At 32.6% G+C, this 26,610-nt stretch overlaps 2 protein-coding genes across 5 annotated transcripts; one reads left to right on the top strand and one right to left on the bottom strand.

Annotated features, from left to right (window-relative positions):
- LOC109331580 (zinc finger CCCH domain-containing protein 44-like) lies at positions 1,636–5,394 on the bottom strand. Its single transcript, XM_019566167.1, has 6 exons — positions 5,046–5,394; positions 4,857–4,936; positions 3,986–4,173; positions 2,225–3,800; positions 2,071–2,104; positions 1,636–1,934 (listed from the first exon to the last, which is right to left on the bottom strand). The coding sequence occupies exons 1-4, from the start codon at positions 5,291–5,293 to the stop codon at positions 2,232–2,234; spliced, it is 2,085 nt and encodes a 694-aa protein (XP_019421712.1). The 5' UTR covers positions 5,294–5,394; the 3' UTR covers positions 1,636–1,934; positions 2,071–2,104; positions 2,225–2,231.
- LOC109331837 (UPF0183 protein At3g51130) lies at positions 20,333–26,409 on the top strand. 4 transcript variants are annotated; one of them, XM_019566587.1, is made up of 15 exons: positions 20,333–20,646; positions 21,000–21,082; positions 21,279–21,353; positions 22,346–22,413; positions 22,487–22,592; positions 22,698–22,758; positions 22,845–23,011; positions 23,137–23,199; positions 23,349–23,396; positions 23,951–24,064; positions 24,149–24,248; positions 24,349–24,425; positions 24,510–24,614; positions 24,718–24,770; positions 26,156–26,409. In XM_019566587.1, the coding sequence occupies exons 1-14, from the start codon at positions 20,547–20,549 to the stop codon at positions 24,763–24,765; spliced, it is 1,215 nt and encodes a 404-aa protein (XP_019422132.1). In that variant the 5' UTR covers positions 20,333–20,546; the 3' UTR covers positions 24,766–24,770; positions 26,156–26,409. The 4 variants fall into 4 exon arrangements, with proteins under 4 accessions (XP_019422132.1, XP_019422131.1, XP_019422130.1 ...); XM_019566586.1 differs by having other exon boundaries at positions 26,119–26,409; XM_019566585.1 differs by having other exon boundaries at positions 24,346–24,425.

The following is a 26,610-nucleotide window of genomic DNA, read 5'->3' as shown; positions in this document are numbered from 1 at the left end:
CATTAGACTAACACCTTTTGGTTTCAAAGACCATTTGTTGACATCTATTTGTGGACTTTGGGAAACATAGCTGTGGTTTATCACATGCTTAGGTTGTGTTCCTCTCGGCTTCTTCTATGACCAATCCCTTGTTAATTGCCTTATTGTTTCCATGAGCATGACTATGAAAATATTTATTGACTACATGCAAGATAATGGAGTTTATTTTAGAAAACATCCTTCATGGCTTAATGGCTCAATTACATGATCGTTGATAGTATTATAGAGCCATCTCCTAGCTCCTTGAGCTTTGCATGTCTTTGAGCATCATATACTCTAATCTTCATGGTTTTGAGATTATTATCATCGTGATATATATATATATATATATATCCTCTTACACAGGCTTCGAGCTTAAGAAGACACTTAAGCAGACACGAACAAAACTTTAAACTAATGCTAAAAAAATAGTCCTAAAGCTTTGATTGTCTCCCAATAAATGCTTATTTAAAGTCCTAAGTTTGACCTTAAAATTCCCCTTGAATCTTATATATGGGTTTTGAAGAAATAATGAGTCTACCTTTAGTTCTCTTAGAATCAAAGGAGATAATTATGAAGCCTTTGGTAGTAGGAATAAAATCTCAACGATATGCATGAAGATTCAATCATTTGGTTGACCTTAAAGTCTTTGCCATTAGTGGTAAAATGTTGATACGCTCAAGTATTGACTCAAACTCATGCGCAATTTTGATGTCAAGCAGCTCTTCTTACTGAAGTTCTCAGCTTACTTCATTACCCATCAAGCTATGTAAGCACAACCAACTTAGAGTCTTTTAAGTTTTAACTAAAGTTTTATCCATTTAACTCAACAAACTCCTTTTCCTCAAAACAATACCCTAACTCTTGGGTACCACAATACACCTAAGATGAGGGTCTTTTACTTCCTTTTGTTACCTTTGCGGTACCATGCATGAAATTCAAAAGGCAAGGAACGTAGTAACTCGACCATAAGGAGGGGAACGAAAAGTCCTCTTCATACCTCTTCATTTGATTGACCTCACTCGAAACCGGTTTAGCTAGTTTTATCAACACCCTCATGAGGTCCTTTATGCATAGACCCCAAAGGAGGGCATCCTCACGTGAGAAACAATCCAAATTCACCATGGTTATCACAAGTTGATCATCTAACGATAATAAGTATCAGTTAACTATGGAGGTTAAGCTTAGTCTACAGAAATCTGCTAGGCTAAATGTATTTTAGACACAAATTGAGGTAGAGTATAATTTACTAAATATTTTTACGAGAAAATGATATATGCGCTAACTGTCATTTCATTATCTACCATTCAAATTTGATCATCGACTTCTTTTAAAAAAATAATTCAAATGAATAGTGAATGATATAGTGTGTGTGTATAAATTTTATTCTCATATTTTATTTACCTCATCACCACAATTGGGATTATTTCTTATAATACGCTCATTTCCCCACTGAATAATGGAAAATTTGATCTCCCAATTATAATCAAATGGTTAAGCAAAGACCCCTACACACATGAAACTAAGTATCAAACTAAACCACATGATTTATGCGACCCAAGCCACCATTTCAACTTCAACCAATATATATGGCCTAAAAAATTGGGCAGTAAATTATAGCTGCAAATCCGGGGATTCAAACTTAAATATTTGTACTTTGGTGAGAAGACACCTTATCCATAAATGTCTCAGAAAATTTGAGGGAAGCCCTTCCCTTCGAGCTTCAATAAAAAGTTCTACACAATGAAGTTCAATGAAATAACATAACAGACTAATAAGTTGGCGACAGATGACTACAAAGACCCTCAAAAGAATGTTATAAACAGGATAATATTATCCACATAAAACAGGTCTAAGACCTCATATGTATCTCAGTGATAGGAAGAATGGCCTCCAATGTGATCTGTCACGTTAACCTGCAAATCCAAAGAACTATTTTAGTAAAATATCCAGATCCGGTGAATTATGAAAGCAAGCATTAATTATTCAAGATTAAATGGGAACTCGGGAAAACAGTTATGCACAGCAAAGAAGGTTAGAGAAACAACTTACATTTTCGATCCCAGCCAGTTGATAAGAAAGTACACTGCACAAAATTAATAAATCAGTTTCAATAAACCAATTCTCTCTAGGTTCAATAAATCAATTCTCTTTAAGTGAGACTGTAATGCATTAAAGGAAACACTACTGTTTTTTTTCTACCCACCTCAACTTCAGAACTTTTTGAGGAAGTCACCCCAGATATTCTTTGATGATACTTCAGTTTGACGAAATGGTTCCGCTGCTGCTGTAGGTTGAAATGGTAAGTGTAAATCATCCGTGGAGCTCAGGGCATCACCTTTACGCGCATCAAATACTGTGCTAAACCCATCTACAAAACTGAGAAAATCAGTTTTAGAACTGTCAGTTAATTCCTCACCACCTTTCATTATTGAAGTGGAAGATTCTATGCCACCACCACGTGACTCCATTGCCTCCACTTCCGCCAACAGATCTGAAACTGAATCATCACAATCAGTAGGTCCACCAAAGATTGTCAGCCACGTCGAAGCATTGCACACTGGATTAATTGCTTGAGGGCATTTCCAGTTCTGTCCAGAAGATTGCCCTGAATTCTCTTCACCATCTGACTGCTTCTGATAACTCTGCCCACTATTACTCTGACCTCCAGAAGTCCTATTCAAGTCATGGTTTCCATTATCTTCAGGGTTTGCCTCAATCCCATGGCCTTCCCTTAATTTATCCAAAGGGTTCTCATTCAAATTCTCAAAAAAGGCAATAGAAGGTAGTGAAGGGTATACATGGGGCTGGTTGTGACAAGATATTTCATATTTTGATGACTCGTCTCTCCTTTCGAAGTTTCCACTTTGCCCCTCATTGTTAATCCCTTCTGTTGGTGTAGAAGAATAAGAGTTCCATCCATTGCTCCTAACAGATTCGTCTTTACCATTAGACTGTGTACAGGTATCATCCACCTTTTGCTCCCCACTCTGCTTGATATCTCGGCTGTCTGCATCAATTTCCTTCCTTGTTGCATTTCCCTGAGTATTATCTTTATTATCAAAAGTAACATTGGGACCTAAGGACAGCAGTTGGCTGTTGTGTGGCAATAACACACTTTTGGAACACTTCCCATCTAGTGCATCAGTTAACAATATAGAGTAATCTTGTTTCTCATCTATCCTCCATATTCTGAGATCTGAAGGGAAATGTCCACTTGCTTTCCACTTGTACAACTGCACCATAGAAAAAGGTCCTTGAACCTTCCCAGCTGGATCCTGATAATGCCACAATTTATCATTCACACAATCAGTAAGTGGCTTCTCAATCCCTCTAGAGAGAAGCAATGATGACATGTCCAATGTGACACCAGGTGCTTCTGATCTCACAACTCCTATATTAGTGGTGTCACCAATTGATGCATCATTAGGGTCGATCGGTTTCTTGTGTGTACATACACCACCGATCAGCGCACGACATCCAACATCATTCAAGACACAATCCCCAACATGTATATGATCATCACCTCTCTTTGGCTTCTTGTTATTCAAATTATCAGATTCTATGTCTATACAGGACTTCTCAGATCCAGAACCTTTATCATCTTTAAAAAGATAAAGTTCACGTGGAGTTCCAACTTTACAACTCAGAGAAGCATGTCTCCATGAGTTTGTAGCTTGAAGTAGCTCATCAAATGTTAAAGATAGGTTCCCTTTCAAAGATGTCCAATAAACCTTGAAAAGATACTCCCAGCTGCTTGTGTCATCGAAATCCACTTCACACTGTAATAGTAGCACAAGGAAAAAAATATAGAAATTAGACCATCACACTGTCGTGTGACATTGACAAAGTAACAAGTAACCACATCCCGCTTCTCTGCCAGCATACAAAAAAGAGACAAGAATGGGGTGCGGGGTAGTTTCAAATTGTGCAAGTATACCCGCATAGAGAAGAAAGTTCAGCATACCTTTGCATTATTTCCCAGGGCATTGTTCTCGATCAGCATTATAGTTTTCATGCATATTCCACAAAAGCCTTTATTGCCCCTGACACTGACAAAATCAGCAGTTTTTGAACATCCCTTGCACAAAGAATATGTACAAGTATAGCACATATGATGGGATGCCTTCTGACAAACACTGCATATATGCCAACCTGCACGAAGCAAGAATGAATGTTCATTAAAGGAAAAACATCCCAACATATTAAAATTAAAATCCATAACAAATAGAAGAGATAAGTGCTCAAATATAAGGAATGAATATGAACTAATTGCCAAGTGTCATAATTACGACACTATTAAACAACTTAGTAAATGAATGACACTGGAGAATAACGAGTGGATTGTGTACAATCTAAGACATTCGTATTCTAGCAACGCCATAAAGGAACAACAGATGCACATTAAATTGGTCAACGTTCCAAATCTCACACAGATTCAAAATATCCATCATTTTACGGAAATCATTTTGCTAAAATTTATCTATCACTTCCCAAAACCAAACCAAGAAGTAATCAATTGTTCTTTTCCAATTTTATCAATACCCTGTGATATCTCCATAAACCACTAAGTGAAGTGAAATAGAATGGTAATGCAATCAAGGGTTAATCTAGTGAAATAGAGTTATATATCGCTAAAATTAAAATTATTTAAAAAGGTTGAAACTTCCTTAACCCTTATGCAAAAGCCTTGTTTCATGATTGAGTGGAGTAACATAGAGGGAAATACAATGAAATCAGATGCAGTAGCATGATACATAATAAAAAAAGTACAATTACAATTACAATTACAATTACAATAAATGGGAAAAACGGAATTGAAGAAGTGAATAACGTACCGCAATTCCATTTAGCCTTTGAACGAAAAAACGCTTCATCTCGCTTAATACACGCAGGGTGATATGCTTTAGGGCAACCCCTAAAAAGGACAATCAACAAAAACCATTACAATAAAATCAACACAAGAACAACCCTAATAAAAAAAGTCAAAGTCAAACGATTCTAAAAGCAAAGAAATTTTGACTAACCTTCGATCACAAAGAACAAGGCTTCCACCGTCAAAGCATATAAAACAAACATCTTCGTCTTCTTCCTTCTTCTTCTTCGGCCTAGAACGCGACGTCGTTTTGGAACCACGTTTCTTATTCAAAACGCTACTACTACTACTACCACCACCCTCTTTATCCGCCACGTCAGCATCACGAGCGAGTGCGACAAACTGCGACTTCTCCTTAAAATCCATAGCAGCACCTTGAGTCACGAGTGGTTGTTCCATGAATCGAATCGGAGAGTGAAAAAAGGAGAATCGAGAATTTGAGAAATTGAAATTAGAGTGGGAACATGGATTATAGAGAGAACGACAACAACAGAAACACGCTCACCGAGAATTACTTCAATGTGCACACCTCCTAATCACTACTACGTCCTTTTTTATTATTTTCTTTTCATTTTACCTTTTCTAGCACGAGTATTTCATTAAAACTGAATATCACTTTATTCCTTTTTAGTGTTTACTAATTCGATTAATACACTGAATGTGAATTCAAAATAGTCAAACGGTTGTAAATATACTAAAAATATCTAATATGACTCACATTTAATATTTCTATAAATAATGAATATTTTAATTTTGAGTAAATTATATTGATATCTCTGAATTTTAATGAAATTATATAAATATTATTTTTATATCTAGAATTTATATATATTACACTAATTACTGATTTGAGAGATATAAGTGTAATGTTTTAAAAGAATGTGTGATAAATATAATTAAGTTAACAAAATATGGTATGTTGAGGAGATAATTCTAAATCGTATAAAATTTAATGTTTTTTTATTATTTTTAGTTTTTACAAAATACATTAATTATTCTATGGAGATGTTAAAAACACTCTTATTTTAATTTGTAAGGAACCCAATAATGAGCGGATATTGATTTTTATACAATTTAAACTTGTTTTTATAATATATCTAATTTGTTTAACATATACATATAAATTATAAATAGTTTATGTAAAGATAAAAAATATAAAATTAATTTATATAATTTCACCAAATTTATTAGTGTTGAATATAATATATGTTTATTTTAGATGTACCAAACACAAAAATCGAAAGAGAAAGTTTATAGTCTTTAATTAATTAATTTAATTAATCATTTATATGTTTTTGTCTCTGCGTGTCAGTGCTTCTCAATCACCACGTGGTTAGTTGGTGCCCAAAAAAGCCACTAAATGTGAGACCCACTTTATTGAATATATATATCTTTCTATTATTGAAGAGTCTAATATCATATTAATATTATGATATACGATAAAAATAAAAATCCAATAATTTTTATTTTAACTTATTTTTTAATAAAATAAATTATACTTCTCATTCCCCTTGTAATTTGATACTAAATAATTTAGTATCGGAGAGAAGTTGGACTCTAATTTAATATTATTCTTGAACGTAAAAAACATGACCAAACTCATCACCTTCTCAACCCAAAGACTAGATCCCAAAATTTTCAGCCTTTTCTTTATTCTCTCTTTACTCCCATTGAAAAATGGAAAGTTGGCTTTGGGGGAATGTATTATGAAAAAAAGGTAGGCTTATCACTTCCCTGTTCGCCTTTAATACAAACTTTCCCCTCACCTATCAATATTTTCTTATTTAAATTTTTTCTCTTATGGAAATTTTATAAAACAAAGAAGGAATATTCTTTTTACTATTTAATGTTTATTTGCTACTAGATTGCTTATAAAATAAAAATTCATTAGTTTTTCAAAAGTTTAGTTTGTATCAATTTAAATCCTAAAAAATTAGAAAATTTAAAATAATAAAATATATCAAATATTGTTGATCAAATTAGTCTCTCTCAATATTTTTACAACTTTTTGTAATATTACCTTGATTTACATTTGGAGTCTTTAATATTATTTTAATCTTTTATAATATTTCGGTGACAAAGTTGTACATACAATTTCTGGCAACGTTATTAATATTTTATTAGTTGTCAAACTAGTTAAGGTACTAATATGATCATATAGTAAGTCAATTGATAATTTACCAATTAAATCATATACTAATGAAATTAGTTTGTAAAAATTTTAGAAAATCAAAAATAATAAAATATAGTAAATGTCCATGAAATTAGTCATTTTTATTTGTTTAGAATTATTTTTTGGGACATTATTTTGATTTACATTTAGTGTATTTAACAATTATTTTAATCCTTTACAACTTTTCAGTGATTAAGTTTGTATTTGCAATTTCTCACAATTTTATTAATATCCTATTAATCGTCAAACTGATCAGAGTACTAATATGTCTTATAATAATTCAAGCGTTGGTTCACTAATCATATATTAGTGAAACTAGTCCCGAAAAACTTATAAAATCTAAAATAAAAAAATATATTAAATGTTTATTAAATTAGTCATTTTAAACATTTTACGTTGGGATATTACTTTGATTTACTTTTAATGTTTTTAAGAATTATTTTAATATTTTACAACTTTAAAATGATTAAGTTTGCACATGCAATTTCTTACAATATTATTAATATCATATTGGTCGTCAAGTTGATTAGGATACTGTTATGCTCATATAGTAATTCAATTGTTGGTTTACTAATTAAATCAAATATCACTGAAATTAATCCCTAAAAAAATTAGAAAATTTAAAATAATAAAATATATCAAAGGTGATAAAATTAGTCATTTTAATATTTTATAATTATTTTTTAGGACATTTTACAATTGTATATGAGTAATATTCATATATATTATACTAACATTAATAGAAAATGTGACAAATAATTTTATATAAACAATTTGTTAAAATAAAATGTATGAGTTGATGATATACCATATTTTAGAAATATAAACAAGTATTTTCATTATCCACAATATCATTTTAGTAATAAGTTATATTCATTAAAATGTTATCATTTTAAATGAAAATCGGTTGATATAACATGTACGATTTAATGAAAACAGTCCGATATGATTATTTTGATTGATATAATTATTATATCGTACTAGTATGAGAATCAATTGTTCGATTTTTCAATTGAACTCACCAATCATGTTTTCATAACTACTATTTCTCGAGAGGAAAGTGAATATTTGGTGCAGAAAAAATGTGCTAGAGTAAAGTAGGTTTCCTTTCATAAGTGGAATGAATGTTGTTTGCTAATGTTAACCAAGATAATAACGCCATTATCGTAATGCATGTCATGAAGTTTCTGCATTATTGATGTTTAGACGTTGCCCATAATTCACCAAACATATTGAAGGTCATTGTTCATTCATAATAAATGCATGTTTAGAATCATTGTTTGTGTCATTTAATGAGTATTACTCTTGAATTTATGGTTCTAATATTGATACAATATAATTATAGCTCTGACTCTTATAAGTTATGCTCAGTTTCATTTATAATTTCATAGGACCTAATCAAGCATTTCCAACATTTATATATCAATCAAAAGCACTGCAGTAGCTGTTACAATTGCAATGTAACACCGAATCACCATTCATAGTCATATTGGGTCACAACATAGTCATATCAGATTACATTTTGGTCGCAACATAGTCACATCTAATTGTATCGGACTACATCGAATAGTATTTTCTGCAGGGCCATTGTCTTTTAAAAGAAAATGGGATTCAAGGAGCTTTATCATTTCAACGTGGCTCATACTTGCTTTCCCAAACAATTTCACTAGTCTAGGATCGCAAACAATTTGGCATTTCTATAGAGGATCATGAAGATTGTTTTTCTTCACATACTCCATCAAGAGAGTCTGGACATCGAATTTCAAACAATACAAATATATCACCATAAATAAGAAACTTTGGCATACTATAACCTTGATTCCCCAGGCACTGTTCTCAAACAGCAGCATTATAGTTTTCATGCATATTGCACACAAGCCTTTATTTCCTCTGACGCAGACAAAATCAGAATATTTTGGACATCCCTTGCACAAAGAATACATACATGTATAGCACATGTAATTTGATGCTTTTCTACAGGTGCTACATATATGCCAACCTGAGTCGAAAATGAACATTAATCAGAGGAAAACTAAGCCATTTAATAAACGCAAAAATGTTGTATAATCCACACAAAGAGAGGAGATTTACTTCTATAAAAAAAATAAGTTGTAAGTGTGAACTAATTGGCAAATACAATGATTATTACAACTTACAAGGTACACGACTATTAATTGTTGAATATTGAATAACATTTAATTGATTCTTTATAATTATAATTTAAGACATATTTCAAAAATAGGTGCACTTGAATGTTACAGTAAGGAACACAATTGAAGACAAATAAATTTACTAAATAATGTGAATGATTAATTCAATAGCATAGTAATAACACATGAGCTACCCTAATTGGGAAGGGGGAAAACAAGTGAAATTTGAAACTTTGAATTTAGAAACACAACAAAATCATGTTTTGCGCCAATATAGACGTGTCTAGAATTTCTACTACACAACCCCTAAATCGGAATCAACAATCGAAATCATAATTCACCGACGATCACAGAGAATGAGGCTTCCACCATTAAAGAAAATAAAACAAACATCTTATTCTTCCTCCTTATGTAGTTATGTTGCTGCTTATGCTTCAGCGACAATGTCGTTTTTGGAGTTCCCTTAGCTGGACAACCTCGCTTCCTTTTCAACACAACATCGTCCATAGCATCGTGCGCGAACGAAACAAGAACTACTACAAGCTACGACTCCTGAAAATCCCTAACGGTGATTGTTTCGTGTTGATGAAGTGGTTATTGTTATTGTTCCATATGTGAATCCAACCAGAATGAATCGATTTTGAGAGAGAAAGAATCATGAACTGATAAACATTAATTAAGTTGAGTTGAGAGAAAAATAAAACCCTAAGATTAGAAGGGATTTAATTTGCACATGGAATTTGGATTAGAGAGAGAAACAAAGAGAGGAAGAGAGAGAGTAATGGAGTGTGGGACTCCGGTCACTTGTCCCAATCCCTGCTTTACTTTCCCGGTCTATCGAGAAAATGTCACTAAATTAAAACAAAAAATTATTAAAACATAAATTAACATTCTATATTAATTGGATGAAACTGATTTAACCGGAACATGAGGACCTGATTTATATTCTAGACTGTGATCTATGTATAGGTAAGAAAATGAGGAGAAATTATTTTAATTGGATGAAGTTGATTTATATTCTAGAATGTGACCTGTGTAAAAGTAAGAAAACGATGAGAAATTGTTTTAATTGGATGAAGCTGATTTATATTCTATAATGTGACATGTGTAAAGGTAAGAAAGCAACGAGAAATTGTTTTAATTGGATGAAGCTGATTTATATTCTAGAATGTGACCTATGTAAAGGTAAGAAAATGACAAGAAATTATAGAGAATGAGAGAACGTGGTCACTAGGGATTCGTTTAATGTGAGACTTACTATTGTTCAAACACATAATAATTTTCTTTCCTTTTTCCATTTATTTTATTTTATATATTTAATTGTCTTTCTTTATTCTTTCCACCTTTTATGACAAATACTTAATTAAAGGAAAACTTTATAAAAAGGTCATAAATTTTAACCTTTTATAAGTAGTATATACCATAAACTTATTTTTCTTCTTCTAATTATTACTTCTTAATTGTGGGTGAAATTAGATCATTCATAATATAGTATTAAATTAATAATAATCAAAATTTCATAGTTAGACATTTTATATTAACCTCATGCATTAGATCATTATTATTTTATTTTATTTTGTCAACATCATTGTATGTTCCCTTTAATTCTTAATTTTACTTATCTTCTTTTTTGAGTTAATTGGTATTTTGATGGCAATTTTTCTAGTCAATGACGATATATGATAATAATATTTTCCTTATTTGTTTATTAGTAATTTAAGAATATATTTATATATAGATTAATTTTATAAACTAATAATTAGGAAGAAAAATATTTTATCGTCCAATTTTCAAAATTTAGAGGAATTTTATACAATTTTTTCTTTTGATTAATATATTATTTATTTTCGTGTAGTGGGAGAAATTGAACATTGTAACTTGTGTGTGATAGTCAATCGTGACTCTCCTTTTGACAATGCGATTTTGCATTTCTTGAACACCACGTGATTAGTGTCTCAGTTTGTGACAACAACCCATTGTGGGGGCCACCTGCCATTTTTTTTTTTTGCTCTACGACAAAATAATGAACAATCTTCCTACTATTTTGTTCAACTCCGTCAAAACATAAACTCATACTTTAGCATAAATTACACATCATTTGTATAGAAACTTGTTTATTTTTCTTTTTACTAAATACATAACCTTCATCATTTATACCAAAAAAAAAAACTTCGTCATTATTTTGATCATTGACGTCACCATTGTATAACTCCTGCCTTCGTGAACGTCCATGGGGTATTTAGTTCCTCATTAATATTTTCATGGTAGTTTATAAAACGGGAAAGGTAAAAAATTGACACTTTACTAAAAAGAACAAATTTCTAAAGTAATACGATTTAATGTTATGTAGTGCTAGCTATTAAACTTATGGGCATGCCATTATTGCAATCTAGCAAGAAGAGTTTGAACACAGAAGATGATGAATAGAACTTTTGTATTTTATAAGAAGAATGTAATTGAATGTAATGTGATAGAATGTTTTTCTTTTCTTATTGAATGGGCAAAAAAAACAGAAAGAGAAACTAATGGGCCTAATGCAAAGAGAAAGCCCAAAATAAAAACCATTAGAAAAAGGAAAAGAGGCATTAGGACTTTAAATTATTTTCTTCCTAAGTTCTTCTTCTTCATTGTCTTCTATGGTGCCTTTGGTGTCTTGAGTAGCATTAGGAATTTCATGAACATTGCTTTCTAATAGTCCCCCACAAGCTGGCATATGGATGTAAAAAATGCCAAGCTTGGAGTGAATATTTCTGAATAGTTGGGGAGATAAAGACTTGGTGAATATGTCTGCAACTTGAGAAGTGACGTGGACTGGAAGCAAGTGTATGAGACCTGATTGAATCCTTTCACGAACTGGGTGACAATCTATCTCTATGTACTTTGTTCTCTCATGGAAGACGGGATTAGCAGCTATGTATAATGCAGATTGATTGTCACAATATAGCATGATGGGTTCAGGATGATGCATTGCAAGATCTTGAAGAAGATGCACCAACCATTGTGCTTCACAGGCAGCAAGAGCTACGACCCTATACTCGTCTTCAGCTAAAGATTTTGATACCATTTTCTGCTTTTTGCTTTTCTAGGATATGAGTGAGTTTCCAAGATAGAAGCAATAGCCAGATACTGATGTTCTAGTATCTATACATGCTGCCCAATCTGAATTAGTGTAGCCCTTTAATTTGAAATCACAATTACATGGGACGAAGACTCCTATACTGATGGTGCCTTTGATGTATCTTACAATCCTCAATGCAGCCTCCAAGTGTTTATCAGTAGGATTAGAGAGAAACTGGCTCAAGTGACTAACTGCAAAACTTAAATCAGGTCTAGTGTGAGTTAAGTAAACAAGCTTTCCAATTAATCTTCTATAGATGTTAGGATTAGGTAAGAGGTCACCGCATTTAGAGTGAATAAGTTTGGCAGAGTATTCCATGGGAATCGAGGAGGGTTTTGCAGCAAGCATTCATGTCTCTTGCAGAATATCAAGAGCATACTTCCTTTGATAAAGGAGGATACCTTGAGTAGATCTTGCAATTTTCATCCCTAAGAAAAATTTCAACTTACCAAAATCCTTGATGCTGAATTCAGAGTCTAATAACTGTTTCATATGGCTTATTTCAATCATGTCATTTCCACAGAGAAACTGACTCAAGTGACTAACTGCAAAACTTAAATCAGGTCTAGTGTGAGTTAAGTAAACAAGCTTTCCAATTAATCTTCTATAAATGTTAGGATTAGGTAAGAAGTCATCGCATTTAGAATGAATAAATTTGGCAGAGTATTCCATAGGAGTAGAGGAGGGTTTTGCAGCAAGCATTCATGTCTCTTGCAGAATATCAAGAGCATACTTCCTTTGATAAAGGAGGATACCTTGAGTAGATCTTGCAATTTTCATCCCTAAGAAAAATTTCAACTTACCAAAATCCTTGATGCTGAATTCAGAGTCTAATAACTGTTTCATATGGCTTATTTCAATCATGTCATTTCCAGTTAATATGAGATCATCCACATACAAAAGAATAACAGTAAAACTGGATTTAGAGGATTTAATGAACAATAAATAATCAGCAATGAATTTAGAGAAACCAGATTGGATAAGGACAACAATGAGCTTATTGTGTCACTGTCTACTAGCTTGTTTGAAGCCATAAATTGATTTTTATAGCTTATAAACCATCCCTAGATTTTCAGTTTGAATACCAGGAGGAACTTTCATGTATACCTGCTCTTTTAAATCTCTATGAAGGAAGGCAGTATTTATGTCCAATTGGTGAAGATGCCATTTATAAACAGAGGCTAGAGAGAGAATAACTCTAATGGTGGTCATCTTCAGTACGGGACTAAAAGTTTCTAAGTAATCTACACCTTCAGTATGAGTGAAACCCTTGGCTACAAGCCTAGCATTATGCCTTTCAATTGAGTCATCTGACCTATACTTAATTTTAAACACCCACTTATACCCTATGGTTCTCTTATTGTTGGGAAGAGAAGTTATAATCCATATTTTATTGTCATTAAGGGCGGTGAGTTCTTTCTTCATGGCATTTCTCCAACATTCACATTTTATTGCATCACGATAGTTGGTAGGCTCAATGTTGGAAGAAATGCTCAGGGAGAAGTGTTTATGATCTTTGGATATTCTATCATAAGAGATTGTTGCTTAAGGGATATCTAATGGCAGAGGATTTAGTATCACTAAGATTGCCTGCATTAGAGAAGGCAAACATATAGCAGTGGTAATCTTGAAGGTATTAAGGTCTTTGCCTAGGTCTAAGAGATTGTCTAGGAATAAGGGAGGTAGATCTACTTTGATCATTCAAATGGCCAACAAAAGAGGATTGATCCTGAGTGTCATTATTAGAATCAAAATTTTCATTTTAGTTCTGAACAGAGTCATCCCTAGGACTGTTATGAGATTGCAAGAATGAATCTTCACTAAGATTGGGAACAACTTGGCTATGACTAACATCATTGGGAGTCAAGACATATATATTGTCAATAATATGTCTTGGCCGAGGATTGTCATTAGAAATTTCTCTAGTTTTAGCAACATCTTTGTAGGGAATGATGTGCTCATAAAATATAGTATTCATTGACAAGAAAATTTCATGAGAGTAAACATCCATCAGAATATAGCCTTTAACTCTTTGTCTTAGGCCAAGAAAGATGCATTTTCTTGATCTGTGATCTAAATTTCTTCTATGTGAAGTAAGAGTGGATGCATAGCTCAAACATCCAAAAACTCTCAAGTTGGATATATTAGGTATCATATTGTATAAGACAACATAAAGACTCATATTGGATAAGTATTTAGTAGGCTGCCTATTTATCAGAACAATTGCATGACCAATAGCATAGTTCCACAGGCAATGAGGCAACTCAGACTGAAATATGATAGACCTGGCAATACCAAGGATGTGTTGATGTTTTCTCTCCACTATGCCATTATGTCGAGGAGTTTCTACATAGCTGGTTTGGTGTTCAATGCCTTTATTGGCATAAAACTCACTCATATAAAACTTCTTACCATTGTCACTCCTAATACTCTTGATCTTAAGTCCAAATTGAGTATTGATCAAAGATGTAAAATTCCTAATCAAGTTGGGAACCTCAGACTTTGCCTTCATAAAATAAAGCCAAGTGTATCAAGATTTATCATCCATTATGGTTAAGAAGAACTTATGTCCCAAAGTACTAGGCATTGAGAAGGGTCCCCATATATCTATATGCAAGAGATAAAAAATATGAGCAGATCTAGAAACATTAGTGCTATATGGTAATCTTTTCTGCTTAGCTAAATGACAAGTATGGCAAGGCAAACAAATTTTATTGCATTTGATATTAGGATAGTATTTTTGCATTACAGTTAACTTTTCATGTGAAGAATGTCCTAATCTATTGTGTCATACATTGTAATCATATCCTGTAAAAGAACTAACTATATATTGAGCAGGTTGATTATCTAAGGTTCTTGTTATGGGCTTAGCATGATTCTTTATAGCATAGAGTCATGTCTTTAAGTCAGCTACACCAATCATCTTCAAAAAAGACATGTCCTGAATTTGGCAAGAATCATCAAGGAAAGTTTGCTTGCAAGGTATAGTACTAGTTAGTTTGAAAACAAATACTAAATTGTAATGAAAGGAGGGAGTGAATAACACATCTGTTAAAATCAAATGCTTTGAAAACATAATGATACCTGATATAGAAGTTAATAATTGATTTCCATTAGACAGAGTTACCATAATAGGTTTTATATGCTTAAATATTTGATAAAGGGATAAAGTATGGCACACATGGTCAGTGGTCCCAGTATCCAAGATCCATTATAGAGACTTACTTGTACATGCAGATGAATGCAGGTTACCTTTACCCTTTGGTTGGTCAATGTGAATGTTGAAGTTGTTGACAGAATGATTGGATTTGAGGTTGAGGCCTGCACATCCTGTTCCTTGATGTCGTTTTCTATCTCATCATTGTGTGAATTCTTCCATAGTTGTGATATTGTTAATATTGTTGTTCTTGAAGTACCCAGGTGGGAATCCATGCTTTTTATAGCATTGGTCTATGGTGTGTCTTGTCCTATTGCAATAGGTACATACTCTGGTGCCTCTTCCACCTGATGATCTTCCTGAATTGTTTCCAAATCTTCCTTGAGTATAAGATCCTCTCCCTCCTGAATTTTGATAAGATCTTCCTCTACCTCATCAATACTCTTACCTCATTATGGTGGAAATGAATATGCATTTCTAGATGAATCAATAGAGCCAGAGATTTATTAATAGTTGGTAAGGGATCCATGAGCATGATCTGCGATCTTACATTTTCATATTGATCATTCAGGCCCTTGAGAAAACATATCACATAGTCATTCTCCTTATAGGTTATGACAATAGGGGCCAAGGTGCAGTTACAAGAACATGATAGCATGGATCTAAAGTTGTCCAATTCTTGCCATAATCCTTTGATATGTGAGTAATATGCCCCAATTTCCAGATTTCCCTGTTTGTAGGTGTGAATTTCTCCAAGTAATTCAGGGATTCTAAAAATATCTCCTTGGTAGTACCTCTATTTCAAGTCCTACCATATTTCAACGGTTGTATCCATCCACATAACACTTTGTGATATTGTTGGATCAATTGATTGTATCAATCAAGATACCACTAATATGTTGCATATGTCTCAATTGGAGAAGCTTGGATCATCTATTTGCGGTTTTGGCAGTGAACCATTAATGAAATGCAATTTTTTCTTGGTCTTTATAGATCTTGCCATTGCTTGGGATCAAGTATGGTAGTTATCACCATTCAACAAAACTGAAACTAAAGTCGCACCAGGATTTTCACTTCGATGTATGAAGAATGGGGATAATGAATCTTGAGCAGGATTAATCGGTGTTATGGCTCGATTATCCATTTTAATGAATGGCGATTGAAAAGACAAAGAACAAGAAGAGATGATTAGAAAACGAATGTAGAAAAAGGAAGGTTCAGAGGAGAAGAAGATGATGTTGGAGGAAGAAAGAATGCAGCGGTTTTGGCGTGGCATAGTGGCTCTGATACCATATTAAACTTATGGTATGACATTATTGCAATCTAGCAAGAAAAGTTTGAACAAAGAAGATGATGAATAGAACTTTTATATTTTATAAGAAGAATGTAATTGAATGTAATATGATAGAATGCATTTCTTTTCTTATTGAGAAGAAGAGAAGAAAAAGGCTATAAATAGAAAGGTGGTTAGCCAACTAACTCCACTCACCAAACTGAATGGGCAAAACAGAAAGAGAAACTAATGGGCCTAAAGCAAACAGAAAGCCCAAAATAAAAACCATCAGAAAAAGGAAAAGAGGCATTAGGACTCAAAGTTATTTTCTTCCTAAGTTCTTCTTCTTCATTGTCTTCTATGCTGCCATTGGTGTTTTGAGTAGCATTAGGAACTTGATGAACATTGCTTTCTAATACTAGCTTGCGTGTTTTTTATTTTTAAGTTGAACATTACAAGACATGTTACACAAAGAATTTACAGGTTTCAAGACAAATTACAGAAGAAAGTGGGTTAATGGCTTCAAAGGTTTTTTTGACTACGAGTGCATTTAAACGTTCAAGTCAATCAGAATGATTGTGTCACTATGATGCTGCCTGCTATGAAGTTGCATTGTTGATGTTAAAAGATTCTATCCATTATAAATGCTTAGTTTCACAAAGGTTTTGTGTTAAGTAGAACGATTGGTAATCTTAGAGTATATATACCTTTACATTTCCCTTTTAGATATAAATTCGTTTTAGAGGAACTGTTTGCATTTATTATGTAATTGTTTATAACTTTTTGTTGCTAACTTATTTTATTTATATATCAATATAATATATATATTTATTTGAATACATCAATTATATAACAAGTTGTTGGATTATTAATGTAAGATCTTACTTAATCTTATGATACCGAATTAAATTTTAAAGGTTCAACTTCATTAAATAATATTTGTTGGGAGTAGAGAACTACTTATTATCATTTAAAAGAAAATAATCTCTTACATATAGTGTATGTGATACCACTAGTGGGTAGATAAACACTAATGACGGACAATTGTGATAAATCAACAGCTAGTGGTTGAATTGTGAAAGTGATATCGAAATTAATTACTTCACAATAAATGCTAAAAGATGGAGGTTGTAATTGCACGAGTTCTAGGACTATTATTAGGTATTATCATTGGACAATGATCTGATGTCCTAAATCCTATCTCAGACCAATTCTATTATGTCACATTTATAATTTTATCAATTTTGCTTCATTGTAATTGGCTAAGGACGTAGTTGGGGACATAGTTTGGGAGAGTAGATCCCCATACATTATCATTTTAACAAACAGGACTATACAAAAAATGGACGTAATGCACGTAAAATAGATGACCAATGATACTGCACCATTGAAGAAAGTCAAGAAACTACAAATGAGAATAACCTTATTCACGTTATATCGTCCCCATCTTCTAATTCCTGACACGTCAGAAATGAATCTTTTCTTAGTATTTTGTTTTTCCACAGTTTCCACACAAAACGTTTGACTTATGAAAAACCACTTTTTTACCCAGACTCTCTTCCACAAATCTAATATGCCCACTGGGTTATTATTTAGAACATCATATGCAATTTCAACTCCATTTTTTTATTTCAATAAATTTATCATTATAACTTAATAATTTGATAATAAAAAGCTATGATGCTAAAATTTAAAATAATATGAAATTTAAATTTATTATAAATGATGTAATAGTTTGAGTATCACTCCTTAATAATTAATTTTACATAATTTACAAGGTAAATTGCTTGTTGAGTTAGGACCCAAGAATCACCAGGGTTAAGATAAGTCTTACAACTCCATGAATACTTACCAAGGCCTTTATAAATTACTCATCTGAGTTGAGGATGAGAATAGGTTAGGTCCAGCGAAGCATGGCTAATTTATTTTCAAATTTAAGCCTCGAGCATGACCCATTGACCTTCCATACACCAAAATTTTAAGTTGTGTCATAGTCTATTTCAAGGCATGACTTGGCATATAAACCAACATAAAAGTCCATCATCAAAAAATCTTTCAATCACAAATGTTTGAATAGGATAATAGGCTAATAGGCTAATAAATAGGTCACAATACCTTCAATTGTACATAGATCATTTGACGGTCATATGTGAATGATACATGTGGAAAACCAAAAAAATGGTACATACTTATTTCTCCTTAAACATATAGTCAAATAGAGTTTTATATACCTCAATTGGAATATTATCTCAACCATATACTATGGATATTCTCATAGTCATATAAGATTGCCTCCAAATTGGATACTTTTGCTATAAAAAGGCCATGCTAGTAGGACCAATATGGTTTCAAACTTGGTCCTCACCTTTCTAAGTATATAAATTTCTAAAATAAATTAGCAAACTTTTTTTTACCAAATGAGCCATACTTAAATAGGTGAGTCATGGGCTTCTATAGAATGACCTACTCCATTTCCACTCCTAAACGAGTTTCTCACTTCATCATGATAACTTCTAGAACTATAAAGGCTACTTAGAAAATGGGATACAATAATTTAAGTTCTTTAACTTTTTTTATTTAATTCATAATCAATCATTCTAATCAAATTCTCACCAACAATTTGAAATAAAATATTATAATTTTAAATTTTTGACATAACACCAATGATAGAGATGACAAAAAATAACTACTTGTGAGTTTACATACAAAAAGTACTCGATAATAATTTATGAGTAAGAATGATCATCATAATAATATATGTGTACCCACATATTGATAAATGTATCTAATAAATATTATATTTTTTATTATTTTTAAAAAGGGTAATATCTTTACAATTTTAGTGTAATCATTCATTAATCCCTCATTTGTATTATTTATATTTATGAGTCAATTTTTGATTAAATATAAATAATTATAAAGCTTTTATAGACTGCACATATTTTTTCCTTTTAAAATTATATAATCTATTCTAGTACTGTTTTATCATAATAACTTTCAATAATTGAAATATATTGACAAAATTATTACAGACATTAACTAATATTTATATAATAATAATTATTATATATTTATTACAAAATATATAATTAAGCTTAAAATTAAGTTAAGTATCATTAAGCATAAACAAACATTACCAAATATGTTCCATATAGAAATCTATTATATTCATTATCCTATAACACGATATTTGCTACCAATCTAATAAAAAATAGTAGAAGTCATGAGCATCTTTCTTTAATGTTTATTACTTTAATGAGGCCAGTTTTTCTTATATTGTTCGAAAAATAACAACATGAAATAATGAAAAGAGTATAATATCTATATATTATTAACATAAAAATTATACATAATTGATATTTTATCTAGTATTTATTTATTTATTTTCATTTAAAAGTTTTAATTATAATTAAATATAAATAGTAAATAATGGATGATAATTAAATTTTTTTATCAAAAGTTTCTTTTTTGTCTAATGAATTTTATTTTATATAACTAATGAAAATGGTTTACTCAAAATTTTCACCTTGGAAGTGTTGTTTGAATAGGAGGGAAAATAATAATAATAGAATTAGGAAGTTTCCGCGGCGTGCAAGAGAGGCATCGTGTTTTAGTATCCTATCATCTATGTAACTGATTCACGTTTTAAAACCAAAACGATCGGAGAAGTTTGTTTGTTTTCCCATTCAATTCAATTCAATTATTGATTTTCAACAACAGTTCCATCTTCGTGCGTATTCGTATTCTCCATTTCCATAATCCCAATCCAACCCTAACAATTATGTTGCAGCAGAGAACACGACGTCGTTGCGAGGGTACAGCCATGGGCGCTATCATTCTCGATCTTCGACCTGGCCTTGGAATCGGACCTTTCTCTCTCGGTAATTAACTCTTCTTCATATCAGATTCTGTTTTATTCATTCACCAACGCTTTTATCATTTCGAATTTTCCTCGCTCTCTATTATGTGATTGAACAAGAATATTCAATCGCTTTCCTAATTTGACTTCATTTGATAGATTCCGATTTCCATATTACTCGTTTTTCGTTTGTTTGATCATAAACTTAGGTTTGATGGCTGAAATAATGGAGGCTTTCTTTGTGTATCTATAAGAGTTATGAGCTTATTTGGCAATTGTAGTTCAATTTAAGTTCACGTTATTTGCATATATCTTAGATTGTGAGTTTTGTTAATGTTTTATGCTAACGTATCTTACCGTTTTTATGCTATTCAGGAATGCCAATTAGTGAAGCATTTGCCCAGATAGAGCAGCAGCCTAACATATATGATGTTGTGCATGTCAAATATTATGATGAGGTTAATTTTTGTTGTTTAGGTTTTATATATTTGTGTGAACTCGCATCGATACTGTAGTTCACTCAATCTTGTTTTATTTGATAATATGCTTACTTTGCCTGCGTGTGAGGTGTTTGTCTATTTGCTTTGTTGAGGAATGGGGCATATTTACATTTTAGTTGATCAGTTTTTTTTGTTTGCATTTTTGCTTATGCAGGAGCCCCTGAAGATGGATATTGTTATAAGCTTTCCAGATCATGGCTTTCATCTTCGTTTCGATCCATGGTCTCAGGTGTTGTGTTTTTGCATTTTTGCATTTTTCCGTATTTCTGCCTATGATTTATTTATTTTTAAGTTTGTGGTAATTTTTTGGAAAGGAAAACATAAGACAAGTGGATCATTTTGTGAATTTTTTAACTTCGTATCTTTAATAAAAAGAGTTTGTGCGTGACTAGCTAGGGCTGCAAGTGTGCAACTTATTTGAAGAGAGGTGTCATTGATGCTTTCGGTTTTAGGTTGGAATAGGTGAATAGCATGAATCATCGTCAAAACATAATTAAATCAGTTGATGTATATTTGAAAGTGCAGATTTGGAAAGTGTGTGAAGGATTCCTGCAAAAAATAAAGAGCATTGAGGGTTTGCGACATCACTTTTCATCAATCAATGTGACAAGAAATTGTTGCTGTTAGTTAGACAAATGTAAATTAAAAGAATAAAATTAAAGTAATTTGGTGGAAATCATGCCATGTCCTTTTGAACATAGTTTTCCACAAGAACTGATCCCTAGGAGTTAGAATTTGTGGAAGTGGAAAATAAATAGGTTCTGAATGTTGTAGGATTCCCATAACCAACTTTCTAGTTAATATTATCATTGAAGTTCTGCTTGTTAGAAATTCAGAAGAGAATAAGAAGAATAAAAATTTGTAGTTTGGCATTTAGTTAAAGTTATTTGTCATCAAATTCATTGGTGTGTACTGCCTGAAGTTTTGGGGTTTTTCTCCAATGGATATGTTCACTTTGTTATAATTAAGTTTTTTCCCATCAAGAAGACACTATGCTAGAGTATCTGTATTTTTTACTGTATTGTTCAAAAGTTGATGGAGCACTGTCAATTTCTTTTGCTTATTCATAAAGATCTAAAGCTCCAACCTCTGTTTTACATAGCAGTTCTAATGATTTCCATCATTTAAAGCTTTTGATTGAGACTACAGTGCTTCTATTTATTACTACCCATACACAACAAGATGACTTTGTGGTGACTAAGTTTTCCAATACTATTTTAGAGACTGCGGCTTATTGAAATATATGATGTAAAGCGGCTTCAAATGCGCTATTCCACTTCCCTGATTGGGTGAGTCTCTGGACTACTAATTTTAGAATTTATTTATTGTAAAACACTTTATTGATTGCATCTCAACTTCCAGGGGACCAGCAACTCTAGCCACCTTTGTTGCTGTATATGCACTGTTTGGGCCCACATACCCTGGAGTTTATGATAGGGAGAGAGGTGTTTACACACTATTCTATCCGGTACATATTTGGGATATGAAATGATTGGTTTATTGCCATTTAATGCTTGTCCTACAAATTCATATTAATATTTTCTGGTTTATAATTTTCTTCTTTGGTCATTAGGGGCTTTCCTTTGCATTTCCTATTCCAAGTCAGTATACAGAATGCTGTCATAATGGGGGAGGTATTTTATTATATGATTTTGAAATTTAAATGTTGCAGTTTTTTTAATTGTAGTTTGTTAACTTGTGCTCTTTTTATTATGAAAAGTGGAATTGCCATTGGAGTTTCCAGATGGCACCACACCAGTTACCTGCCGTGTTTCTATATATGATAGTTCTTCTGGTAAGAAGGTTGGCGTGGGGTCTTTGATGGACAAGGCTTCTGCTCCTCCATTACCTCCTGGCAGCATTTACATGGAAGAGGTTCATGTTAAGGTTTGGGTTTTTCCTTATTTAGTATGATATCTGTTGATTGGATTCATTTTATGCAAACCTTTTGCCAGTTTTGGCAAGTTGGATATAATGTCGGTGTCTAATTCCGTTCTTTCTCTGTTATATAGCTGGGGGAAGAATTGTACTTCACTGTTGGCACTCAACACATTCCTTTTGGTGCATCTCCACAGGCATGTTTGATGTCACATACATTTTAAGTCTTTTTTTGCTATGTTATTGGACCATTTTGTCTTGCTTTCTTTTTCTTCCTTTTCATCTTCTACTCGATTTGTATTCTTTTCTAAAGCAAAGCTTAGGTTATTCATCCTTATTTCTGCAGGATGTCTGGACCGAGCTAGGTCGCCCCTGTGGCATCCATCAGAAGCAGGTACCATGAACTACTAGTTCTTAAATGGAATGTTGTTATTTTGTTTGCTTTTTGTGGAACTAAATGTTGCTGCAATGTGTGCCTGATGAGTAAATTCTCTGTTTCTTTGTTGTTGGTTACTATGAAGAATTGATTTATGACAACTGCATAGATATGGTACTTTTTTCTTCATGGTTCTTGTAAAATGAAGGATACATGAAAGCAATACTAGAACTTTATTAAATGCTTGGGCATAATCTTGGAACATGTGGACATCATGTATGACCTCTATTTATAAGCTCCTAAGACTAGGAACTGAGGTGGGTCCAAATATATGTTATAAAGAACTTATATTCTAAAGTAAGTTTGAAGCAAATTACGTTTTCTTGTAATGTGATGGTAGTTTGACTATTTCTTCATGGAATACTGATGTTTACCACATACTTACCTGTTAGCTATTTATTTTAAGGAGGCCTAATCTGTATTCTTCCAAAATTTCGAACTTGCAATGTTTCTAACTACTAAACTACTTGAATGAGTACTTTGTGCGTATATTCTGACTTTTAATTCTGCAGGTAGATCAAATGGTTATTCATTCTGCTTCAGATCTTCGGCCACGAACAACACTTTGTGGAGATTACTTCTACAATTATTTCACTCGTGGTCTGGATATCTTATTTGATGGGCAGGTTTGCACCTTACACCATTCTTTTGTTTTTATCCACTAATACCATTAACACCGAAAATTTCCTTCACCTTTGTTTTATTTTCAGACCCACAAAATCAAGAAGTTTGTGTTGCATACCAACTACCCTGGTCATGCCGATTTCAATTCATACATTAAGTGCAACTTTGTTATCTATGGCTCAGATTGTAAGCAATCTTTTTTTCCTCATTGCAGTATTTTGGTTGATATGAATATTGCAGTTGAGAAAAATATTTATTGACATAATTTTTTATTCCTTTCCAGCAGTGGGGGGATCTTTTCAGGAAGTACATAACAGCAAGCAGAGGGCTATTACACCTAGCACAAAGTGGGAACAAGTGAAGGTGATCTTTTATCCCTTCCAAATTGTGTGGAGAAAAGGCTTTGATAGTATTTCTTGTATAATAGCTTTTGATTGATTCTTTTAGGAAATCCTTGGGGATTGTGGGCGAGCTGCCATTCAAACACAAGGTTCTGCAAGTAACCCTTTTGGTTCTACTCTTGTATACGGTTATCAAAATATTGCTTTCGAGGTGTGTCATTCTTTATGCATACATTAGCCTTGCTAGTTTATTAGTTTAGTCCACTGTGTTGCTTTGAAGAGATTGCTAATCTATACTCTGTCGGTGTTAGCAGGTGATGAAGAATGGTTATATTGCAACTATAACTCTCTTCCAGTCATGATGATGGTACATTTCTTTATTGTGTTTTTGTTTCAATATGAATTTATACTTTATTGGGATAGCGAGTAGAAACCTTAATTTTTTGTTAGCTCAGTTATCTTAAAAGTTCAAGCTAATTTCTACCAGCCAGTATTAATTATGCCTTGATCTCCATGTTTCCAGATTCAGTCATTCTAAACTTTCATTTATTTAATTTGGTCTGTTTATTATGTTAATCACAATGATTTTACACAGTTTTCCTTGACTTTCTAGTTTAAAAGCTTCTAATTGGGTTCTTAAAATTATAATCTTTCTACTGGGTCCTCATCCATTGCGACCAACACAGGCATCTTCTTATTTAGTGATGAGGTGGCTTATGTGGTTACCTATTTTGCTTGTTTGGATCAGGTGGTGGCCAAATCCGCCCACCCCCCTCCCTAAAACATTGTCATGCGACTGTTTTGAGAGGAAAATATGAGTGCTGTCATGTGATTGGTTTTTGAGAGTGCTGTCATGTGATTGGTTTTTGAGAGGGGGAAACGGATCACTTGGCCACCTTTAAGAGCATGTTTGTTTGAGATTCTATTCTTTGCAAAAGGGGGTTCACACAACTTCCAATATAAATACAGTCACCTTAAGAGCATTTCACCAATGGGAATTGTCTTCTTTTCTGTTAATGCCTCTTGGCGTTTGAAAGAATTTAAACAAATATGCTGTTAGACTTTGCAGACAAAGTAGGTTGCTACATCAGATCACTGAATGAGTGGATGTCTTACAAAACTGGTCGCAATGGAGACTCAATGAGAAGCATTTGTTATTTGTAATGTTGTTTCTTACAACTTGCAAGACATTGTCTTCACCTATAGTTTTCTACATATTCTTTATTTAGTTAGAAGCATTTTGTAGTTGCATCAAATTCCTAAGTTGATAAGCTTTACTAATTTTAATGGTGAGCCTCCAGTTCCAAAAAAAAGGTGAGCATCTGCACAACTTAAAGTTGTTGCCTTATGACCTTTATGAACGTCATGGATTTAAATGCTAAAAACAGCCTCATACATGACAAGGCTCCAAGCTTCTACTCTTGGATTACCCAGTGAGAGTGTCATGTACTAAGGCCCACTGGCCGATAAAATGACAACCCTATGTCTGGATCATGAAAATAACATCACAAAATTATCTCCTCCTTGCCGGAAAACCTGCCATATACAAGTGAAAGTCATAAAAATAGTAAAGCTTATCAGGTTAGGACATTGAGACAACTTGCTTTCAACTGCATGAAGAATATGGGGAGAAGACTATCCGGAACAAATGTTTTAGTATATAATAAGAAACATCTTCTTTGAACTCCGCCTAAAACAGTCTTTGTGCATTGCAGGGATTGTTGGTTACTCTTAATCTCTCTCTGTTTTAAGGTTTCTCAAGCTTGGTTATGGAACTTCACGTGGAGTAGTGGCTAGGTTTGTATGGTCAATCGGTATAAATAGTTAAGCCATTATCATCATTATCGTGCCAAGTGGCTTTGATTGTACAGCTATGTGCTTATTTAACAAACTGTACATGTGAATATCACGGTTATTTTAATTTTTTACTTTGGCATCCTGCACCAAGCTAATGTAAATATGTAATAAATTTCAATTTATTTACCTTTAAGACATTCATACTGTGAGATTGTTGGTTACTTTCCTTGCTTCAGTGTGTGTATATATAACATGTAATCATCACCGTTAATTTTTTTTCCCACATGTTTTAATCCTATTCAGTACTGGACTCTTTAGTACTGGAGAGGATCCCACTTATATATAACTGACTTAATAGTTAATACTACCGTTGAATTACCTTAATTGAATCTAATATCTAAACTAAAACT

Source organism: Lupinus angustifolius, chromosome LG17 (assembly GCF_001865875.1).
Source record: "Lupinus angustifolius cultivar Tanjil chromosome LG17, LupAngTanjil_v1.0, whole genome shotgun sequence".
Lineage (NCBI taxonomy): Eukaryota > Viridiplantae > Streptophyta > Magnoliopsida > Fabales > Fabaceae > Lupinus > Lupinus angustifolius.
This window is presented reverse-complemented; position numbering and strand designations above follow the sequence as displayed.